Here is an 18,370-nt window from a genome sequence, read left to right on the forward strand (position 1 = left end):
GAATCTGAATCGAATCGATGCTGCCGGGTTGGAGCTGCTCCTTTTTATACCAAGTGTGATGGCGGAGCGTAAATTTGCTGAGCGCTGATTGGCTAGCGCGCGTAATGATGCGGATGCGGGCTAGCAGCAAGCGCTGTATAAATGCGGACGTTGGAAGCAATTTGATTGGTTAGCACGCGTGATGGTGAAAAAGTGAGCACTATAGAAATAGCGTCATATGTGGGATGTTCCCACTTTATAACAAAATTATGCAGGCAACAAGCAGAAGTCATACAAAATCATGAGAATGTTCGCAACATCGGACAAGGCGAAGCCCGCCACGGAAAGGATAAGAGGCTTAAACTTGGCGGCGGTCAGGCATACGACCGTTCAAGTGACTAGACTGCCGTGGTAGCGAATAATAATGGAAATAGAGCGTAATCTGCTGTACTGAGCCTGGACTGACAGAGGCCTTGTATATATTGTACATAAAAGTAAGAAATAAGTGTGTATTGTAAATTTATGTAAATACAGACAGTAGACATATAATACAGACTGACTGACAAAATGACAGACCCGACCTCTCGTCAGAGAGGGCGCCCCACGTAGACAAGACAGTAACTTTCATTCAAAAAGAAATATCTGGCCTGGGGATCGACACCAAGACAGACAGACAGGCAGACTGACCGTCAGTTGCAACATGACTTTGACTTGGATGTTCCCACAGGTACGATATGCTGATGATATAGCAATTCTAATCAATGGGAAATTCCCTCAGAGTGTCAGAGTTCTTATAAACAGCCCCGAGCACAATCCAACAATGGTGTGCAGGAATTATGTTATTTGTCAACCCAAATAATACTGTAGCTATAGCCTTTACTAGGAAGAGGACTGTAAAGGGGCTCAAGAAGCCAACCCTCTTCAGTAAAAGAATCTAGCTATCCAGTGATGTCAAGTACCTTGGAATAACATCAGACAAGGGACTGACATGGAAAATACTGTAACTGCACCATTGAAATCCTTCCCCTCCCTTTTTCATTTCAGTAGCTGATAGAGTAGACAATAAGAATTATGAAGAGACAGAGGTTTAAGACACAGTCAGAACAAGGAGTAGGCGATGAGCAGATAGACCAAACTTGCGCGGACAAGGACATCTGCTAGTCCTTGCGTCCAAGCATCTGGTGTTATTTTCCAGGAGGGCAGAAATGATACTTCAAGGAACCCCACTGAGCTTCTTTAGAAATTGAGAATTTGACTTACAGCGGCAAGCCACTTTGAGAATTCGAGAAGTGACCGTTTCTACCAGCCGTAAGTCAAAGGTGGGAGTTCCAGGAGATCATTAGCAACCCCTCAGAAGTTGCATCGCTATCACTTTCGCCATTTGGTCTTTCAAGGCAAGATTCCCTCTAAAGCAATCGGTCATTGGCCGGAACCAAAATTAAGCCAACTCCTCTTATTTGAATCAGTCTATCAGGGAAATTAGGAGGAGAGGAGAATAGGCAGATACAATGCAGTTAGGACCTCTGGCTCGGCCGAGAGTCCAGTTTAAGATTTTCAGTCGTCTATCAACTTCCGAACTTAGCGGAGGCAAACCACGCATCTCACGCGCCAAAGGAAAATTCTAAGTATCACATTTTTCTCGTAAAGACTCATACCGGGATTTGGCTTAATCCGTAAGTGGACAGGTGTAAGTTGAGTTTATCATGTGCAATTTGTGCAAGTGCAACACCAGCTGCTTGAAAGCCAAAACTGGATCTGATTGTGCGAATTTGTACATCCGAGTGCCTTTAAGAAGAGCAATAGTGTTGTAGGAATACAGTGAGGGTTAGAGGTGCTTCACCCTCACTTGTCCGAGCCTGACCCGTAGCCGACCTGAGGAGAGACTCACCGCCACTAGCTAGTCAAACCCATCGCCAGCTTTCACCCACTCACGCCTTCCACATTTACAATGAATCGCAACCCCCCCCTAGCTGTTTCCTGGCGCCCATACCATTAGGTCCCATCCTGAAATGCAAACCCCCTGTAATCTCAACGGAAGAAGCGGTGGAGCCTGGTCAAGCCAGAACCAGCCACGGCCTAGCAACTTCAGCCGCGGCAGCACGAGGTAGGGCAGTCAAAGGTGGCGACAAACTTGTGGGGCTTGAAGCCACAAAAGGGAAGCCAGTTAAAAGTGAAGCCAAATGTGTAGGCGAACGTGACAGCAGTTAAAATACAGCTGGATAAGGTTATCAATAGGGCCCATAAAGTCTTCTGGACATGCAGAGGCACATTTGGGAAAACTTGGGGAATGAAACCAAAGGTGAAATATTGGATATACACTGTGGTAGTAAGACCCATAGTTACCTAAGCTGCTTGGCCGCGCCATAGCTCAAGCGGTTAGTCACTGGCTTCCCACCACGGCATCCCGGGTTCGTACCCGGGTCTGGTCAAGGTGGACTTGTGGTGGACAAAGTGGCGCTGGGGCAGGTTTTCTCCGAGTACTATGGTTTCCCCTCCCAATCTTCATTCCACCAATTGTTCCACAATCACCCTCGCCTATCATCTGATGCTGGTACAATAGGCCAGAAGTGGCTGCAGTACAACGGACTTAGTCCCACGCCACTAGCAATAAAAAAGAAAATTGACTTATGCTGCCACTATATGGTGGCCTAGAATTAAACTCAAGACAAGTCAGACAAAACTTAGCAAACTGCAAAGGATGGCCTGCTCAGGAATAACAGGGGCAATGAGAACAGCTCCAACAGCTGCAATGGAAATCAACCTTCAACTCCCCCCACTACACCTGCATGTGGAAGTGGAGGCCCAGATAGGAAATTACAGATTATGTTGCAACAATCAATGGAAACCCAAATCTGAAGGTTTTGGACATGCATACATGACTCAGGACATGGAAAAAGAACTCATCCTACAGATGGGGTCTGATAAACTGATACCGAGACATGTCTATGACGAACCCTTCATGATTCAATTCCCTGATAGAAGTGAATGGAAAAAGGGGGTTCAACCTGACAGAAAGTGGGGACTAATCTAGTATACAGATGGATCCAACACAAAATAAGCACTGGAGCTCGGTTTTATTGCTATGGATCAAGGCGGAACCACTTTGGGAGGTACACGACAGTATTCCAGGCGTAAGTGTACGCCATTAAGGCATGTGCAGTTGAGAATCTAGAGAGAAACTATAAAAACAAGAACATTATATTTTATCAGATAGTCAAGCTCCAATTAAAGCACTTGTCAAATGCCAGATCACCTTAAAACAGGTCTGGGACTGCCACCAATCCCTCACACAACTGGCTGAACATAACAAGGTTCAACTTATATGGGTGCCAGGTCATGAGGGTACCGTGGATAATGAAATGGCAGATCAACTGGGAATGAATGAATGAATGTATGAGGGGTAGGCCTTTTTGGCCCTTGCACCGCAACCTATAGTGGTCTATTGTGCTTCCCATTTATTGATTATCCCCTCAGCAGTCCCGCGCTTCAAATGAAGAGCAGGATTTTGTATGTGGGGGCATCAAAATAGTCACTTGGTTCCATAAAATATTCACCCAAGTGACATAGTCTTAAATAAGCTAAGGCCTCACATTCACACAGGATATGTGTGGCTGTTTCGTTTTCTTCTTGACACCTCTCACAAGTGGGACTATCACTCAGTCCCAGTTTGAACAGGTGTCCTTTGAGGTGACAGTGTCCTGTAAGTAGTCCTACCACCCATCATAGTTGGTTCCTGTTTAACTTTAACAGTTCCTTCGCCCTCTTACTAGAAGGTCCTCGTATGAGTCCCTTTGCTTGCTTGAGTCCAGTTAAGATCCCCAGTATTTCTTGTGTTGCATGTTTGTCTAGTCCCTGATTGCCTCTCTGGCAACTCCTATAGAGATGCCACAGGCTGGTTCAGGTCCTATGAATGGATGTTCAGCTCCAATCTTAGCTAATTGGTCTGCTGTTTCATTTCCAGCAATACCCTCATGCCCCAGCTCCCATATCAGTTGTACCCTGTTATGTTTTGCCAGTTCCATGAGGGTTTGGTGGCAATCCCAGACCAAGTTTGAACTCATCTGGTGTTTGTCAAGCGCTTTAAGTGAAGCTTGACCATCAGATAGAATGTAGATGTTCCTATTTCTATAGTTCCTATATAAATTCTCCATAATACATGCCATAATGGCATATACTTCTGCCTGGAATACTGTCGTGTACTGCCCAAGGCTGAAACTAAGTTTCCGTCTCGTGCCATAGCAGTACACACCAGCTCCAGTGCCCGTATTTATCTTGGAACCATTTGTATACCAGATCAGTCCCACTATTCTATTGGCCCAAAACCCGTCTCCACATTCACTCCTGTCAGGAAATCTGACTGTGAAGGGTTTTTCATTTACATGTCTCAGTATCATTTTGTCAGGCCCCATCTGTAATATGGGATCTTTTTTCATGTCCTGAGTTATGTATGCATGACCGAAACCATCGGATCTGGGTTTCCGTTGTCACTGCACTGGAGACGGTAAATTCCTGCCCTGGCCTCTCCCTCCAACTGTAGATGCAGTGGGAGGAGTCCAAGGAGTATCTCCAGTGCAACTGTTGGAGATGTTCGAATTGCTCCTGTGATACCTAAGCAAGCCAACCTTTGCAATTTGCCAAGTTCTGCCTTGTTTGTCTTGAGTTTAACTCTGTGTCACCATACTGTGGCGCCATATGTAACTATAGGTCTTACAACCGCAGTGTATATCCAATGCATAACGTGCGGCTGCAGTCCCCAAGTTTTACCATGCTTCTGCATGTCCAAAAAGCCTTATAGGCTTTGTTATTAACCTCGTCCAGCTGCTTTTTCCATGTCAGTCCCTTGTCTAATTCTAGACCAAGGTACTTGACATCACTGGAGAGCTGGATTGTCTTATTGAAGAGAGTTGGTTCCTTAAGGCCCTTTATATTTCTCTTCCTAGTAAACGGTATAATTACCATCTTATTGGGATTGATGGAAAGACCTGTTCTTTCACACCATCATTGGACCATGTACAGAGCTGTTTGAAGACACTCTGATATGGTCGAAAGGAATTTTCCATTTATGAGGATTGCAATGTCATCAGCATATCGTACTTTATAACAGCCATTATCATTAAGTCCCCTCAGCAGAGGTGAGAGTACGCCCCCCTGCGGACAACCCCTAGACACCGACGTCCCCAGGGTTTCTACTGATAATGTAGCAGCTATGGTTCTGCTTTCCAGCATAGCACTGGTCCACCTGCATATTGCAGGCTCTATGCCATGCTTTCCAGCTGCCTGTTTGATTATATCAAATGAGGTTCTATCAAAAGCTCCCTCTACATCAAGGAATGCTGCTAAGGCAATATCCTTGTGTTCAATCGCACTTTCTATGCATGTTACCACATTATATAGTGCCCTTTAGGTAGATTTATCTGTTTGGTAGGCATGCTGGTTTCGGTGTAGAAGATATGTCCTCAAAGCCCCGTCCCTGATATGTCTATCCATTATTTTCTCCATCGTTTTCAACAAGAAAGACGATAGGCTGAGTGGACGATAAGCCTTAGCCTCAGTATAATCAAGTTTCCCGGGCTTTGGGATAAACGTCACATTAACTTGCCTCCAGGCCATGGGGACAAAACTATATACCATGCAGGCTCTATATATGCGAAATAGGTGTGGAACTAAAAGTTCTGCCCCATGCTGCAAAAATGCCCCTACAATTCCATCTGTTCCCGCTGATTTAAATGGTCTAAAAGTATGCAGTGCCCGTCTGATTTTTGATTGGTTAATTATGACTTTGGCCAGGTTCCAGTCTGCCCTGTTTGTCTTGATTTGGCAAGTGTCCAGGTTTTTCTGACCCTATCCGTTGTCCAAATTATCAATCAATTTTGAATCAGGAAAGTGAACCCTGAATAATTCATTAAGTGTCTCCCTTCGTGTTTGAGTATACTGTTCGTTGGGCAACTTAATTGTGCTAACCTTGTTAGTTGCTTGTTTTGCCATAATTCTCATGAGTCTGGTACCTCCTGGTACATCACTGATCTCCTGGCAGTGCCTCCTTCATGAGGATCGCTTGGCTTTTCTTATTTCTTTGTTGTAACAGGTAAGGGCTTCCTTGTAGGTGTCCCACTGCCCTGTTCTTTTAGCTGTATTAAACAGCCTTCTTGTTTTGGTTCTAAGCTCACTCAGCTGGTTATTCCACCAAGGCGCTCTCCTTGGTCCGCGAGTGGTCTTAGCTGGACAATTCCGATTAAAGGACAAGATAACTGTCCATTGTAACTGGTCAAAGGATCTATCAGCATCCTTTATTGTGCATATATTTCACGAGATGGTCTCTAGATTTACCTTTAGTTCGTCTTTGTAAGACTCCCAATTTGTTCTCTTAGGATTCCTATAAGTAGTTTGATCTACTGTAATGTTACTTATTTGAAAGCATACATATATATATATATATATCTGTGATCCAATAGGGACGGCTCATCAGATACATGCCAATTATTTACCAGGTTTTCTATGTTATTTGTCCCTAGTGTCAAATCAATAACCTCCTTCCTACTGCAAACCACAAAGGTAGGTTCGTTACCATCGTTTTGAATATTCCAGTTCAGATTCATCAGAAATTCCATAAGGCTCTCTCCCCTTGGGTTAGTGCCGGTGCTCCCCCACAATATGTGGTGCGCGTTGGCATCACACCCAATAATGAGTTCCTTCTTCCTGCTAAACAGTAGTCTATGATGTCCCTCATCTCCTTAGTAGGTGGAGGTTCATCCGAGTCATATGGAAGGTAGACTGAAGCAACAATCAGCTCCTTGCTGCCTCCTCGATGCGGGTATGTTATCCTTACTGCCGTTGTATCCCTAGAATGGAGCTCCTGCAAAGGCAAGGCATTAATATGTTTCCCGATGTAAACACAAGATCTTGCATTATTACTGGGTACAGCAGAATAAACTGTTCCACGTGTGTTAGTCAAGCCCCTTGTTTGACCCTGGTATAACCAAGGTTCCTGAATAAGTGCTATATCTGCCTTACCCTCAGCTAGTTGTTGGCACAGAGCTACCGTGAGAGCTTTGCTGTAGTGTAAGTTTATTTGAAGAAATTTCATGATCTCTTCCAATTGGGGTGGGGTCAATTTCCATTGTATGTCCCTCTCCATCCTCGGATTGGGTTCCATGTGAAGGGGTCCCCAGATCGTCTTTGCTTTGGTCATCTAGGGGTTGGGTATCTCATCCCTTTCCTCCTCAGACCGAGTTAAAAGATACAGTATCTGTCGCAGGTTCTACCCGGCGCTGAACTTCAGGATCATCTAGCACCTTAACAGTCCCCTGTGAGAGTCCTGTAAATATTTTGTAACCGGTCCTCTGTATAGTAGTATAGGAGTCCCGGTCAATGAATAAAATGAGCCTTTGGCCTTTTGACTCAGATTGCTTATCAAGTACCCTCCAGTTTTCAGTATGAAGTCCTGGATTAAGGTTTGCAATCCATTTCAGCAGCTCTTCCTGATTCAGGGCAATTTTTTCCCTAGTCTGGAGAGCCACTTTAACAGGCTTGGGCAGGTTCTTGGCATCAGTAACCTTCAGCCTGGCCCCTAATTCCAGCCTGTGTTTGTCAATGGCATTGGTGAGCCACTGACCAGACTGTTGGTCGACACATACATAGATAAGTGCCCCTCTCACTAGTCTGTAGGATTTCAGGTGTGGAAGTTCTCCCTTTGGAGTCCTACGTAACACCTCCTCCAATGCTTCCAGAATGGAATTTTGGTCTTCTTTGATAAGCTTATCCTCAGGATAAGTGTCCTTTATATTGGTCAGAGCCTCCTTCTAAGTCCCTGGGCCTTTTCGGAGTTCTGGCTGTATCTGTAGGGGTACTGCCCTCCAACCTTGGCTTTTAAAGGTGATGGTGGGAGTTTCTTCCTGTTTGGATGAGCCTGCATTACCTGGTTGCTGACTGCTCCCAGTTCTTGCTTTGCTTGCCTCAGATCTTGCCTTTTTAACTTCCGTCTAGTGCATCCAGACAAAGTTTCCTTCGCCAGATGGGGTTCACCTACTCCAGAGACTAGGTGTCCCAGTCCTTCTCCTGCTGCAGGTATGTTAGACTAGCTCCTTGCAGTGATGTGTCAGTACTACTGACCCCCCGGAGAGTACTTTTTGATTTTACCTCTGGCAGGATTTTGAACCACTGGTTCATCGTCGCCTTTGTCTGAAATTTCAACAGCAGGTTTGCTGGTTGTAACTGGGCCCCTCAATGGTTCACCAGAGCTTCCAGCCCCATGCTGAAGCATTTCCCATAGGGATCCCCTTGAAGGGGGGTCCCTCTTCATTTTAAGGTCCTTACGACCAGTTTTTAGTTTGGTTCTTTTCATTTTGGTTCCACGAGTTATGGGGATTTAAAGGGTCACCACCCGCAGCACCCCATATGGATGGAAGGCATAAATACAACGGGGTGCTGCTGGGTGCCCCGAAGGGATCGTTCAAGACACTGGCTAATTTCCACCCCAGTGCCATGTAGCCCTCAGCATGATGCCTCACACCTTGGCTTAGGTGGTATGGTCCTGTAAAATGCAAACCTCACATGCCTCCAGGACCAAAAGTGTCTGTTCGCGGGGAAAGGGGTATCCCAGATGATAAATGGGATTGTGATATGAGTTAGTCATGAGGTTGCAACCAGGGCATCCTACACGAGATTTATTGCCCCTGGGGTTGCTTCTGAACTTCCCCACTCCCACCCCCTACATGGGTTGGTCAAACCATTTTAGAGTGTTGAGCCCTAAGGCTTGCGGCACCTTACCGGTACTCTAGGGAGACAACTCAAATAGCCATAGCTACCCCCATAGGAGTGCTCTCCCGCATTCATCCCAGGTACACTGTAGTGACACCCAAGAGTCATTATGCTGCAGCGGGGGGGCTCCGGTCTCATAGCCATCGCCCTTTATGGAAACTCAGCTGCCAGTCCCAGAAGGTCATACTGATCCAGACCCCCAAGACTGTCACTGTCTGGCGGTACCACGAGGGGGTGCTCCAAAGCTGTGTCCCAACACATCCCTGGTCTATGATACATCCCCACCAAAGACACAGCCATGGCTCGGCCAACCTCACTGAGGATGGCGTCATTACCACCCCCACCAGATCAATTGGGAAGAACAGGATCTGAATATCAGCTCACAGGACCTGAACCATCTTGCGGAATCTCAACTTGAGTTGTCAAGAAAGCGGTCAGGGACTGGATGAACAGAAATCACAAAAACTCTGGGAAGCCATAAGTGAACTCAAATAGGCAAAGAGATTTATACCAGGGCCCTCTTCCAGAAGAACGAAGGATCTGTTGAAGCTAAACAGAGACCAATTAAGATGGGTGATAGGACTATTTACAGGACACTGTCACCTTAAACAACACTTTTTCAAACTGGGATTGACAGATGAATCCACTTGTGAAAGGTACGTAGAAGAGGTTGAAGCAGCCACATATATCCTATGTGATTGTGAGGCCATAGCTTATTTAAGATTTTGTCACCTGGGCCAGTACTTCTTGGAACCAAGTGACTATTATGATGCCCCCATAAATAGGGTCCTACATTTAATCTGAAGTGTAGGATTAATAAAGAATTCATCAAAGGGGAAGCACAATAGATCAGTGATGGTTGCAGTGCAAGGGTCAGATTACTATGGCCCACCATTTATGTGCCCACATATGCGCGCGTGCACGTGCGCACACTATCATGGGAACCTCATTTCTTGTTGTTCTCTGTTAATCTTTATGACATAACACTTTCAAAATCCTCTGAAATTGGTTTCAATCAGACATGAAAAATGATCGAGAGAGTGAAATTCAAATACTTTAATATTTATGATACTGAAAAGAATATTTCACATAACACCACATACTTATGAGATGACAATTTACTAATTTTCAATCTATTCAGCCAAGAAAATTCATACAAGTTATATATACATACTACTGCCCCAACTTGTGTGGCATTTCTTTTTTTTTTTTTTAGTGATTAAAACTTTTTTATGTCTACTTTGTAACCATGTCACTAAGATCATGGAAACGTGAGATTTACATGTGAAACACAGATTAACTACATGTTATTATTATTTATGGAGTATCATATATTAAGCCAGAAAATTCTGGCTTCCATTATCAGAACAATCAGGGGACTGATATGGTGACTACTGTATCACCGAGGTGCACTATTACTGACACAGGAAGTATTTCATAAATCAGCAAATGGGCATGAGCCTTGTTGTGTTGGTCCCTGGGCTTGATGCCTGCACAAGTCCAGACCTTGTGCAAGGAACCTGCACCTGCTGTGAATCACTGTCAATGCCAAAGATGGCTGGCAGATACTGTGGCCATGAGTGAGAAAATCCTTTACTTCAATGCACCTGCTGTGAAACAGAACTTAGGTGGCTCACTGCTTATTTTGAGAGATAGGGCACTCTATTCTGCAGCATCCTCTTCATCAGCAATTTCTCCCAAAAAGTCATATTCAATTTGCTCAGTGTCTTACGAACACTTGTTTTCCGAGAAAGAATCTCTCAAGGTCAGACATCTCTAATGTATGTTGATTTTGGGGAGGCTTGTGACAGTGATCTGGGTGTATGTGGTTCTTTTCTGGTTCAGAATTCATCTTGATGATCTGTTTGTTGCCTTCTCAATGCAGGAGGGCCTCGCATTATACTGCACTTTTCATAATCCTTACCAATTTCAAGAGTTGTTCCTGAAAAACTTGTGCGATTTTGTTTATTTTCCAGTGCTTTCTGAATGTCTGTCAACTGGTTCTAAGTGAATGTTTTATGACATGCTCATCTCCTTTGCAAGCTGGTGTCATATCCTCTTCCTTATTGCCCATGACAGGTCTGAAATTTCACCTTCCCCTTCTTCCTCATATTCTCCTTCCTCGAATATGCAGATATGTACATCTGTGGACTGCATATGCATACCTTCACAAACATAAATGAATCAGTCTGTCTTCTATAATGGAATGCTTAGATCTTCTCTGATCCCTGCTGAACACTGGCAGAATGTGAATATTTTCTGAATAATCACATGTTCTTTACAAAGCCTTCTTATCATCAAACCTGTTGCCAGACAGTCTTATTCCCTTACAACCCAATCTGCATCTGGTAAGCCTGATATGGACAAAGGTTCCTGTACATTAGTCCCCATAAATCGATGGATAGTTGCTGAGTGAGACAACATTTGATTGGTGAGGCCACCTAGTTTTCTAATATGGACCTCAATTCCTTGAATATCTGAAGTTAGATTGTTACGTTCCTGGCTAATATCTTTTACTTTCTCATAGAGGTTGTCTACTTTGTCAGCTGTGTTCCTGATGCACTCATCATTTGACCTGTGTAACTTTGTTTCTTGCTCTTCCAAGTAACTGTCCAGGCACTCTTCTTCAAAATCACCAAGACATACCTGGACATCATGGTCCAAAAATAGTTTCAAGTCATTGTCATATGATGCTTCGGTCCCATGCACTTTATGGTGGAAATGTCTGAACAACAGAAAAACATGGCAGAAAACAGTTAGTGGTGGAGGAAGTACAGGCTTCTTTTCATACTCCATCACAACTCTGAAACGCCGGAACATCCAAACTTGGCGTGAAACAGCACTCACTTCATCAAATCTGTTGTTGTAGAGCGCAAGAAGAACATTGATGATAATAAAGTTGGACACAAAAAGGTATATTACTGTTTGGACAAAAGAAAACCAGCGACCTATCTGACATGTCATGAAATCAGTGTCTTTATCACATTCAGGAAGAATACTTTCTGCAAATACTTCACCAAACAGCATGAAGTATGGCTTGAAGAACATCTCCCGAATGAAAGCCCAACTTGGTTCTCTGTTTGGGTGGAGAATTGACCGGTGACATGTTGCAAAACTCAACAATATCACAATGATGATGAACATAAATTTATTTGTGTCCAGTAACATTTTGCCCATCATTGTAACAAGTAGGCCAAAGTACTTGTTCACTGCCAGAATCTTCAGAATACGAACAAACCAGAAGACAATATTGACACAGAAAATAAGGCGACCATCATGTAGTGAGGACGGGTGCAAACGCAAGAATAACCCTATGAAGAAGAATATGATGGCAACAGCTTCACAAGGATTCCACCAATGCTGTGCCCATACTGACAGCTTCTGTCTGAAATAACAGAAAACATGATGAGAACATGCATAGGATATTAAAATTAAGAGCATAAAAGTAAGAAATGAACAGTGTCATACCTGAGAGCAACTGGTTTTGAGGATAAAATCTCTCGTACTTCCTCACAGGCCAGTGTACATATATAGATGATAGTGTACAACTCCGGCCATGAAGGTTTATTTTCCATTTTCACCAGCACCGTGTATGAGAAAGTCATCAAGAAGACAATATATGCAATCTGAAAGGCAATAATTCTTTTTATATTCATTATTTCAAATATGAATTCTGACTGAATATTAACAGATCTGAGAAGAATCAAACATAAATAAAATTTGTATGTTTATCTCCAACTCATACAATGTTTAAAAAAATAAAGATATATATATAATCAATTCACTGTTAAACCATATAACTCAAATGAAGCAGGGAGTGTTTAGCAGAAGGTCAGTCACTTACTGAGTGTCCCCAATACTTCGTTATTGGTGCAGTATAGAATGCATACAGCTTCTCTCCCAGACTTAAGGGTCGGTTGTTCCTATTAGCATTCCTCGTGTTATGGCTCTCATTATAAATTAAAGACTGTAACAAAAGGACACAGTCACAGAATCTTATGGCACAAATATTTCCAGTGTTGGAAGAAAACCTGTCACTGCACATGATTCTGTAATCAATAAAACTTTGACACTTTATTTTAAATACAGCTTTTACAATACTTATATTATTGGCAAATGACTATACAATATGTTCCATAGAACTGTGCAACTTGTTGGCAGTGTTCATTGATGCTATATATGAGTGTGCACAATCATAACAAACAAACCCCATATGCTTGCCTGAAGGCTGGAAATATGTTGTGAAAATCTGAATTCTTTTAGACATTCATATATACCTACTTACACTTCCATTGAAACTAAAAGTTCTCTTATGACTCTTTTTGTAGTATATACTCTTTAGAATCATGAATAAAGTCAAAACAATTATGTAAATTTTGTTCATCTCTTAACTCTTCTATGTTAATTCACCTTTTAGAATTTGTTTCCTCTTCTTATCCCACAACACATTTTTTTTTACTTCTCTCTCTGCTCACAGGTTTAAATTTGTTATTTTCTTATTAGTTTGCTTTCTGTCAACACAATCTATGCATAAATATACTGCTGCATGTATCAGTGACTAAAAACGGGGTTCAGATAGATAATTGGATTCATTAACAACCTACAGTCCGTAACTACAAATAATTATTACACTATTGTTGCTTTACACAATTTACAATCACTCCACACTACTCTCTTCAGTCTGTCTGCACTGGTCTTCATGGATTTATAAAAATATCAGCGTCCCTCTGGCCACAGCTGCCTGTTTGGCACTTTCTGAAAGGGGTGATGATTGTCTGCCAGACGCTGTGGGAATGTTCCCACTACACATAAATAAAGTCTTCTAATCACACATCAAGTCTTCACAGGCCGACTTCTAAATCTTCTTCAACTACAAACTTCCAGTCCCTATCTCCTACCAGGAATGTGCTTGCTTGTTTGCATGCTTCTGCCACTACTACTACTTGTAACTCATAACCTCCGTACTCCTCCAGGTTACTGCTATCACCTTGTTTGCACACTTCTGCCACTACTGATGTATGCATCTGATGTACTCCTCCAGCTTACTGCTATCACCTTGTTTGCATGCTTCTGCTGCCACTACTCATTCATAACTTGTAACTGATGTACTCCTCCAGCCTACTGCTATTCTCTTATTTACATGCTTCTGCGGCTACTACTACTCATAACTGCCTTGAATGAATTCTTTCACTCTTACTCATATACGTGCAGAATGGACATGGACCTACAGTAAACACATATCACATCACCACTATCCAGCCAGTTTTCTGGTGCATCAGTCAGTTCTACAGAAAACACAGCTTCCTCTATTCTTGCGTGTTGGACCGTGTTTGCAAAGTTGTTGCCTGGCAACGCGTTGATCAACTCCATTACATTACTATGCACTAAAAGTTTACAGTACATTTTAGCCTTTCGGCCATCAGCATGCATTTTAAAGTTTTCAGGCTCTGTAAAAGTTTAAATATTGTAACGTGTTTGGAATCCAGAAGAGTCACTTCTGTGGAAACGCTAGGATAGACCATTGTGTAGGAATTGCAGAATCAACGAAGCAGCGTTTCCCCGGTGATAGACAACAGAAGGTCCAATGCATAGCAACCGCCGAGGTTATAAAAGTCCAGCTTTGAGGAGAGACAGACGAGTCTCGCGATAGACGCCTAGAGATACAGATGTACTGGCCGAAATACTGTAAGCGGTAACTGTGATACTGCAAGGGATCACGATTGTAAAGCGTGTGATTGTATCAGTGAAGAACAAGTGTGCAAGTGAATTACAATAAAGATTCACTATATTTAATACAGCGTAGAGTTATTTGTAGCATGACATACCCAAACACGCTACAATATATTATATCTATACGTATATTGTGTTGCCTGAAAGTTCAAACTCAACAGTCACAAAGTTACTGTCCAAAATGAAACATAGATTTAACTTCTTCCTTGTCCCTTCTCCAATATCAAATATTAAATATCTTAGTTCTGTTTAATTTAACAATACCTTTTATATTGTTAAATGAAAGGAGGTCTGGATAGTGCAGTCTGTATAGCAACTAGGCCATGGGCTCATCAACCAAGAAATTGGGATCCAATTCTGGACAGGGAAAGATAATTTCTTCTTCTCTACAAGCCCAAACAATAACCCGAATCTACCCAGCCTACTAGACAATGTATACCAAGTCCATTTTCCTTGGGTATGAAGTTGATCACTCACCTCAGTCTAGTGCTTGGTTTGAGAATGCATGGAAATATCCACCCCTCAAAACACTTCATCCAAACAGACCACCATGAATCAATGTTTCTAAATATGTCTGAGCCACAGTGACATTAAATAACAGCAGGGCTAAAAGAACTGTTTGTCTTATTGTATTAAAACAATCCAGAATTTCACTGGGGTTCCACATATCATTTGATATTTTCTCTTGTTCTCCTTTGTTTTTCTTCTTTTTGGATATATTTACTCGGTTCACTTTTATACTGACTTAACGATTTTTACATCTATCAGAAAGTCTCTTTTCAGAAGATCAAGATCTACCTGTGCAATAATATAGCTGATAGCCCCAGTAATCACTAACAAACTTCTTGGAACTGAGCCCTTCTTGAGAAGCTGCCAATTATGCAGCTACTTGAGAGCTTCCCAGCATTTTATGGAACCCAGAGGTTCATTACCATGTTGACAAGAGCCCCCCAGTGGTTCCTATCCTGAGCCAGATCAATCCAATTCACACCACACCATCCTGCATCTCTAAGATCCATTTTAAAATTGTCTACATCTACCTTGGTCTTCCTAGTGGTCTCTTTCCTTCCGGCTTTCCCACAAATATCCTACATGCATTCCTATTCTCCCCTATTCGTGCTACATGCCCTGCCCACCTCATCGTCCTTTACTTGATCATTCTAATTATACTTGAAAAAGAGTACAAGTTATGAAGCTCCTCATTATGCAGTTTTCTCCAACCTCCTGTCACTTCATTTCTCTTTGGTCCAAATATTCTCCTCAACATCCTGTTCTAAAACACCCTCAGTCTACGTTCCTCCCTTAATGTCAGAGACCAAGTTTCATACCCATACAGAACCACAGGCAAAATTACTGTTTTCTATATTCTAATTTTTATGTTTTTAGACAGCAGACGAGAAGACAAAAGTTTCTGGACTGAATGGTAGCAAGCATTACCTGAGTTCAATTTCCTCTTAATTTCTTCCTGAATCAAGTTCTGATTTGTCCCAGTAATCACATTCATTTTAAAATTATCACAGTACAAACTAACACTGGTAATATTTTTACATAGCTAAACTATATCTTTTTAAATAAGTTTGTATTTTCTGAAAAAAAAAAAAATTGAAGAATCAGATAAAACCCACAAACATTCCTGCACACATTTGTAAACAATAAAGTACTTTGTTCAGATGGCCAGGTAGGACCAATCAACTTCAGAAAGTCATGATACTGTCTAATGTTGGCAGCAGTTCTTATTCTCTATGCATTCTTGCTGTAAGCCTACCTCAGCATCTGCAACCGTGTTATGATGATTGTCTGTAGATTGCCCCTCTGTGCTCTTGTGTTCTTTCTCAAGATAAACCAAATGTTCCTCTTCAGCCTGTGGCAAGAGTTGTAACTCTTCTTCAAGCTTAAATTCCAGTTTTGGAATGTAGAATGGACACAGCAATCCAAAGATCACCTACAACATCCAAATTTTCTTTCAGTTAGAATGTGTGAATGTTATGGAAAGCCAGGACCACACAGTCAGTATAGCGATTGGCTATGGGCTTGGCAACCAAGTGTTCAGAAATTGAGCCCCGTTAGCATTTTCCTTTCTCCACATCATCCAGTCCTACTCTGGGGTCCACCAGCCATCTATCCAATGGGCACCAGGGGCTCTTTCTCTGGGGGTAAAGCGGCAGGGGCATGAAGCTGACTACTCACCTCCAGCTAGTGCTGAGGTCAAGAAAATATGGATCTATATATCCACTCCCCCATATGCCTTCATGGTGTAGTGTTTAATTAGTTAAGCACAGGGAAAACTACGTGTGAATGTTACATGAGATTGAAAGGGTGGGATTTAAAGACCCTTGCACTGCAACTGTCTTCAATTTATTATGCATTAATCCATGAACACGGCTTTATAGCACCCACCAGGTACTGCTGCCTTGGTTTGGTTGGATAAGTAAGTCTTGGTCGAGCAAATGGCTCAAGCAGTAATGCTTCAGTCTTGTATTCCCTTGGCCTGGACACTTGCTACCCTAATTCAGATTTGTTGTGGTTTTTGTTAGTCCCTCTATATGAAAGCCAGGACAGACCTGAAATTAGGGTCATGACTAATCTTGTTCAAATTTTTCCACTTAACAATGTATTCACTGATTAGTCTACCTTCCAGTATCATAGCTCCATGAGGGGCCAGCACCATGGAAACAGTAATGCAGTAAAGCAAAACATACACACATGATTATGAAATGATGAAACAGATTTATACTACAGCTTGTGCAATGCTGGAAAGTATTTTCTTGAGATACCATAAAACAGTGAGAGGACATCTCCAGTATCTGAAGAGAGGATCCGTTTTGGTGCATGTACCTTTGCAGTAATATAAAATAAATGTGCTCATGACTTTTGGACTTATATGTATAGGTTTTTGATTTGAATGACCCATGGGGGGAAGAACAGGGCTGAAGCTCATCTGTGCCAACATGGACAGAGGACAGGGAAAGTTGAAAACTACCCACACAGTACACCAAAACCACCGCCAATTGTGTTTCCAAGCAGTCACACATTCAACTGCTTAGCAGACATAATGTAGCTGGGTTGAGTGGTGTGAAAATTGGTGGGGAGTTCATTATTTGTCAAGCATAGGATTCACCATGTACGGGAAGCAACGGCCACACAGAATGGTGATGCATCTAGGGCCTCTGGGGGAGAGGATGGGTTGGTGTGATGTGATTAGTTGAATTGATCGGTTTGGTTCACTGCTTTGGTCAGGCCAGTTTAATTGGTTGGTGTGGTTTGGTTTAGTTGGATTGAGTGTAGTAGATTTGGTCTTGTTGAGTTGGTTTGGTTGTGCTGGTTGGTTGGTCGGTCAGTTGGGGTGTTGCCTGTTGGGATGATGACTAAGGAAAAATGCAGTTAAATGGCCTTTTACAGCGCCATAGACTGAACTACAACACAAAACTACAAGTGGTACTCCTCCTAATCTTCTTCCCATGCTTTGCTGAAAACAAAAATCAACACACTTTGACCCTGAATATGGAAATAGCATGCACTTCCAAAACACTGATAACACTGCCCACATACATAAGGTGCAAACACAGAAGAGCTGAATTAAAATCTACAGCAAAGCACCACGAAGATATAAAATCAGTATTGATATGGTTGTTTGTTGAAGCTATAAAAATGTGACAATACCTAAGAGATTTACGGTGCTCACGGCAGTGATTATGAAGACTACAGTCTTCTGGGGTGTGATACTATGTGTACAGCACCACATCCTATAATACCGTAATTTTCATGAGGATATTTGGAAAGGCAAATTGATTGATTGAGTCTTAGGTTATTTAACAATGCAGTATCACCTTCATACATTACGTAGCATCAGATGAGATGGGATGATGATAGTGAATGATGATTAGGTAAGGATTAAGAGTAGTAA

General features: G+C 42.4%; 2 protein-coding genes across 8 annotated transcripts in view; both read right to left on the minus strand.

The window, feature by feature from the left end:
• LOC111868881 (uncharacterized protein PFB0145c) overlaps nucleotides 1–12,055 on the minus strand; it is a 63,826-nt gene extending 51,771 nt beyond the window's left edge. The window contains exon 1 of the mRNA XM_023859947.2: nucleotides 11,975–12,055. The gene's annotated coding sequence lies outside the window, so the exon portion shown is untranslated. The remainder of the gene's footprint in view (nucleotides 1–11,974) is intronic.
• Nucleotides 9,937–18,370, minus strand: part of LOC111868879 (transient receptor potential cation channel trpm) — a 77,282-nt gene continuing 68,848 nt past the window's right edge. For all 7 annotated transcript variants that reach the window (XM_023859934.2, XM_023859933.2, XM_023859937.2 and 4 more), the window contains 4 exons: nucleotides 16,232–16,408; nucleotides 12,581–12,703; nucleotides 12,205–12,362; nucleotides 9,937–12,121 (listed from right to left, as the gene is read on the minus strand). In XM_023859934.2, the coding sequence (XP_023715702.1) occupies nucleotides 11,056–12,121; nucleotides 12,205–12,362; nucleotides 12,581–12,703; nucleotides 16,232–16,408 (1,524 nt within the window). In that variant the 3' untranslated portion in view covers nucleotides 9,937–11,055. The remainder of the gene's footprint in view (nucleotides 12,122–12,204; nucleotides 12,363–12,580; nucleotides 12,704–16,231; nucleotides 16,409–18,370) is intronic.

Source organism: Cryptotermes secundus, unplaced genomic scaffold (assembly GCF_002891405.2).
Source record: "Cryptotermes secundus unplaced genomic scaffold, Csec_1.0 scaffold592, whole genome shotgun sequence".
NCBI lineage: Eukaryota > Metazoa > Arthropoda > Insecta > Blattodea > Kalotermitidae > Cryptotermes > Cryptotermes secundus.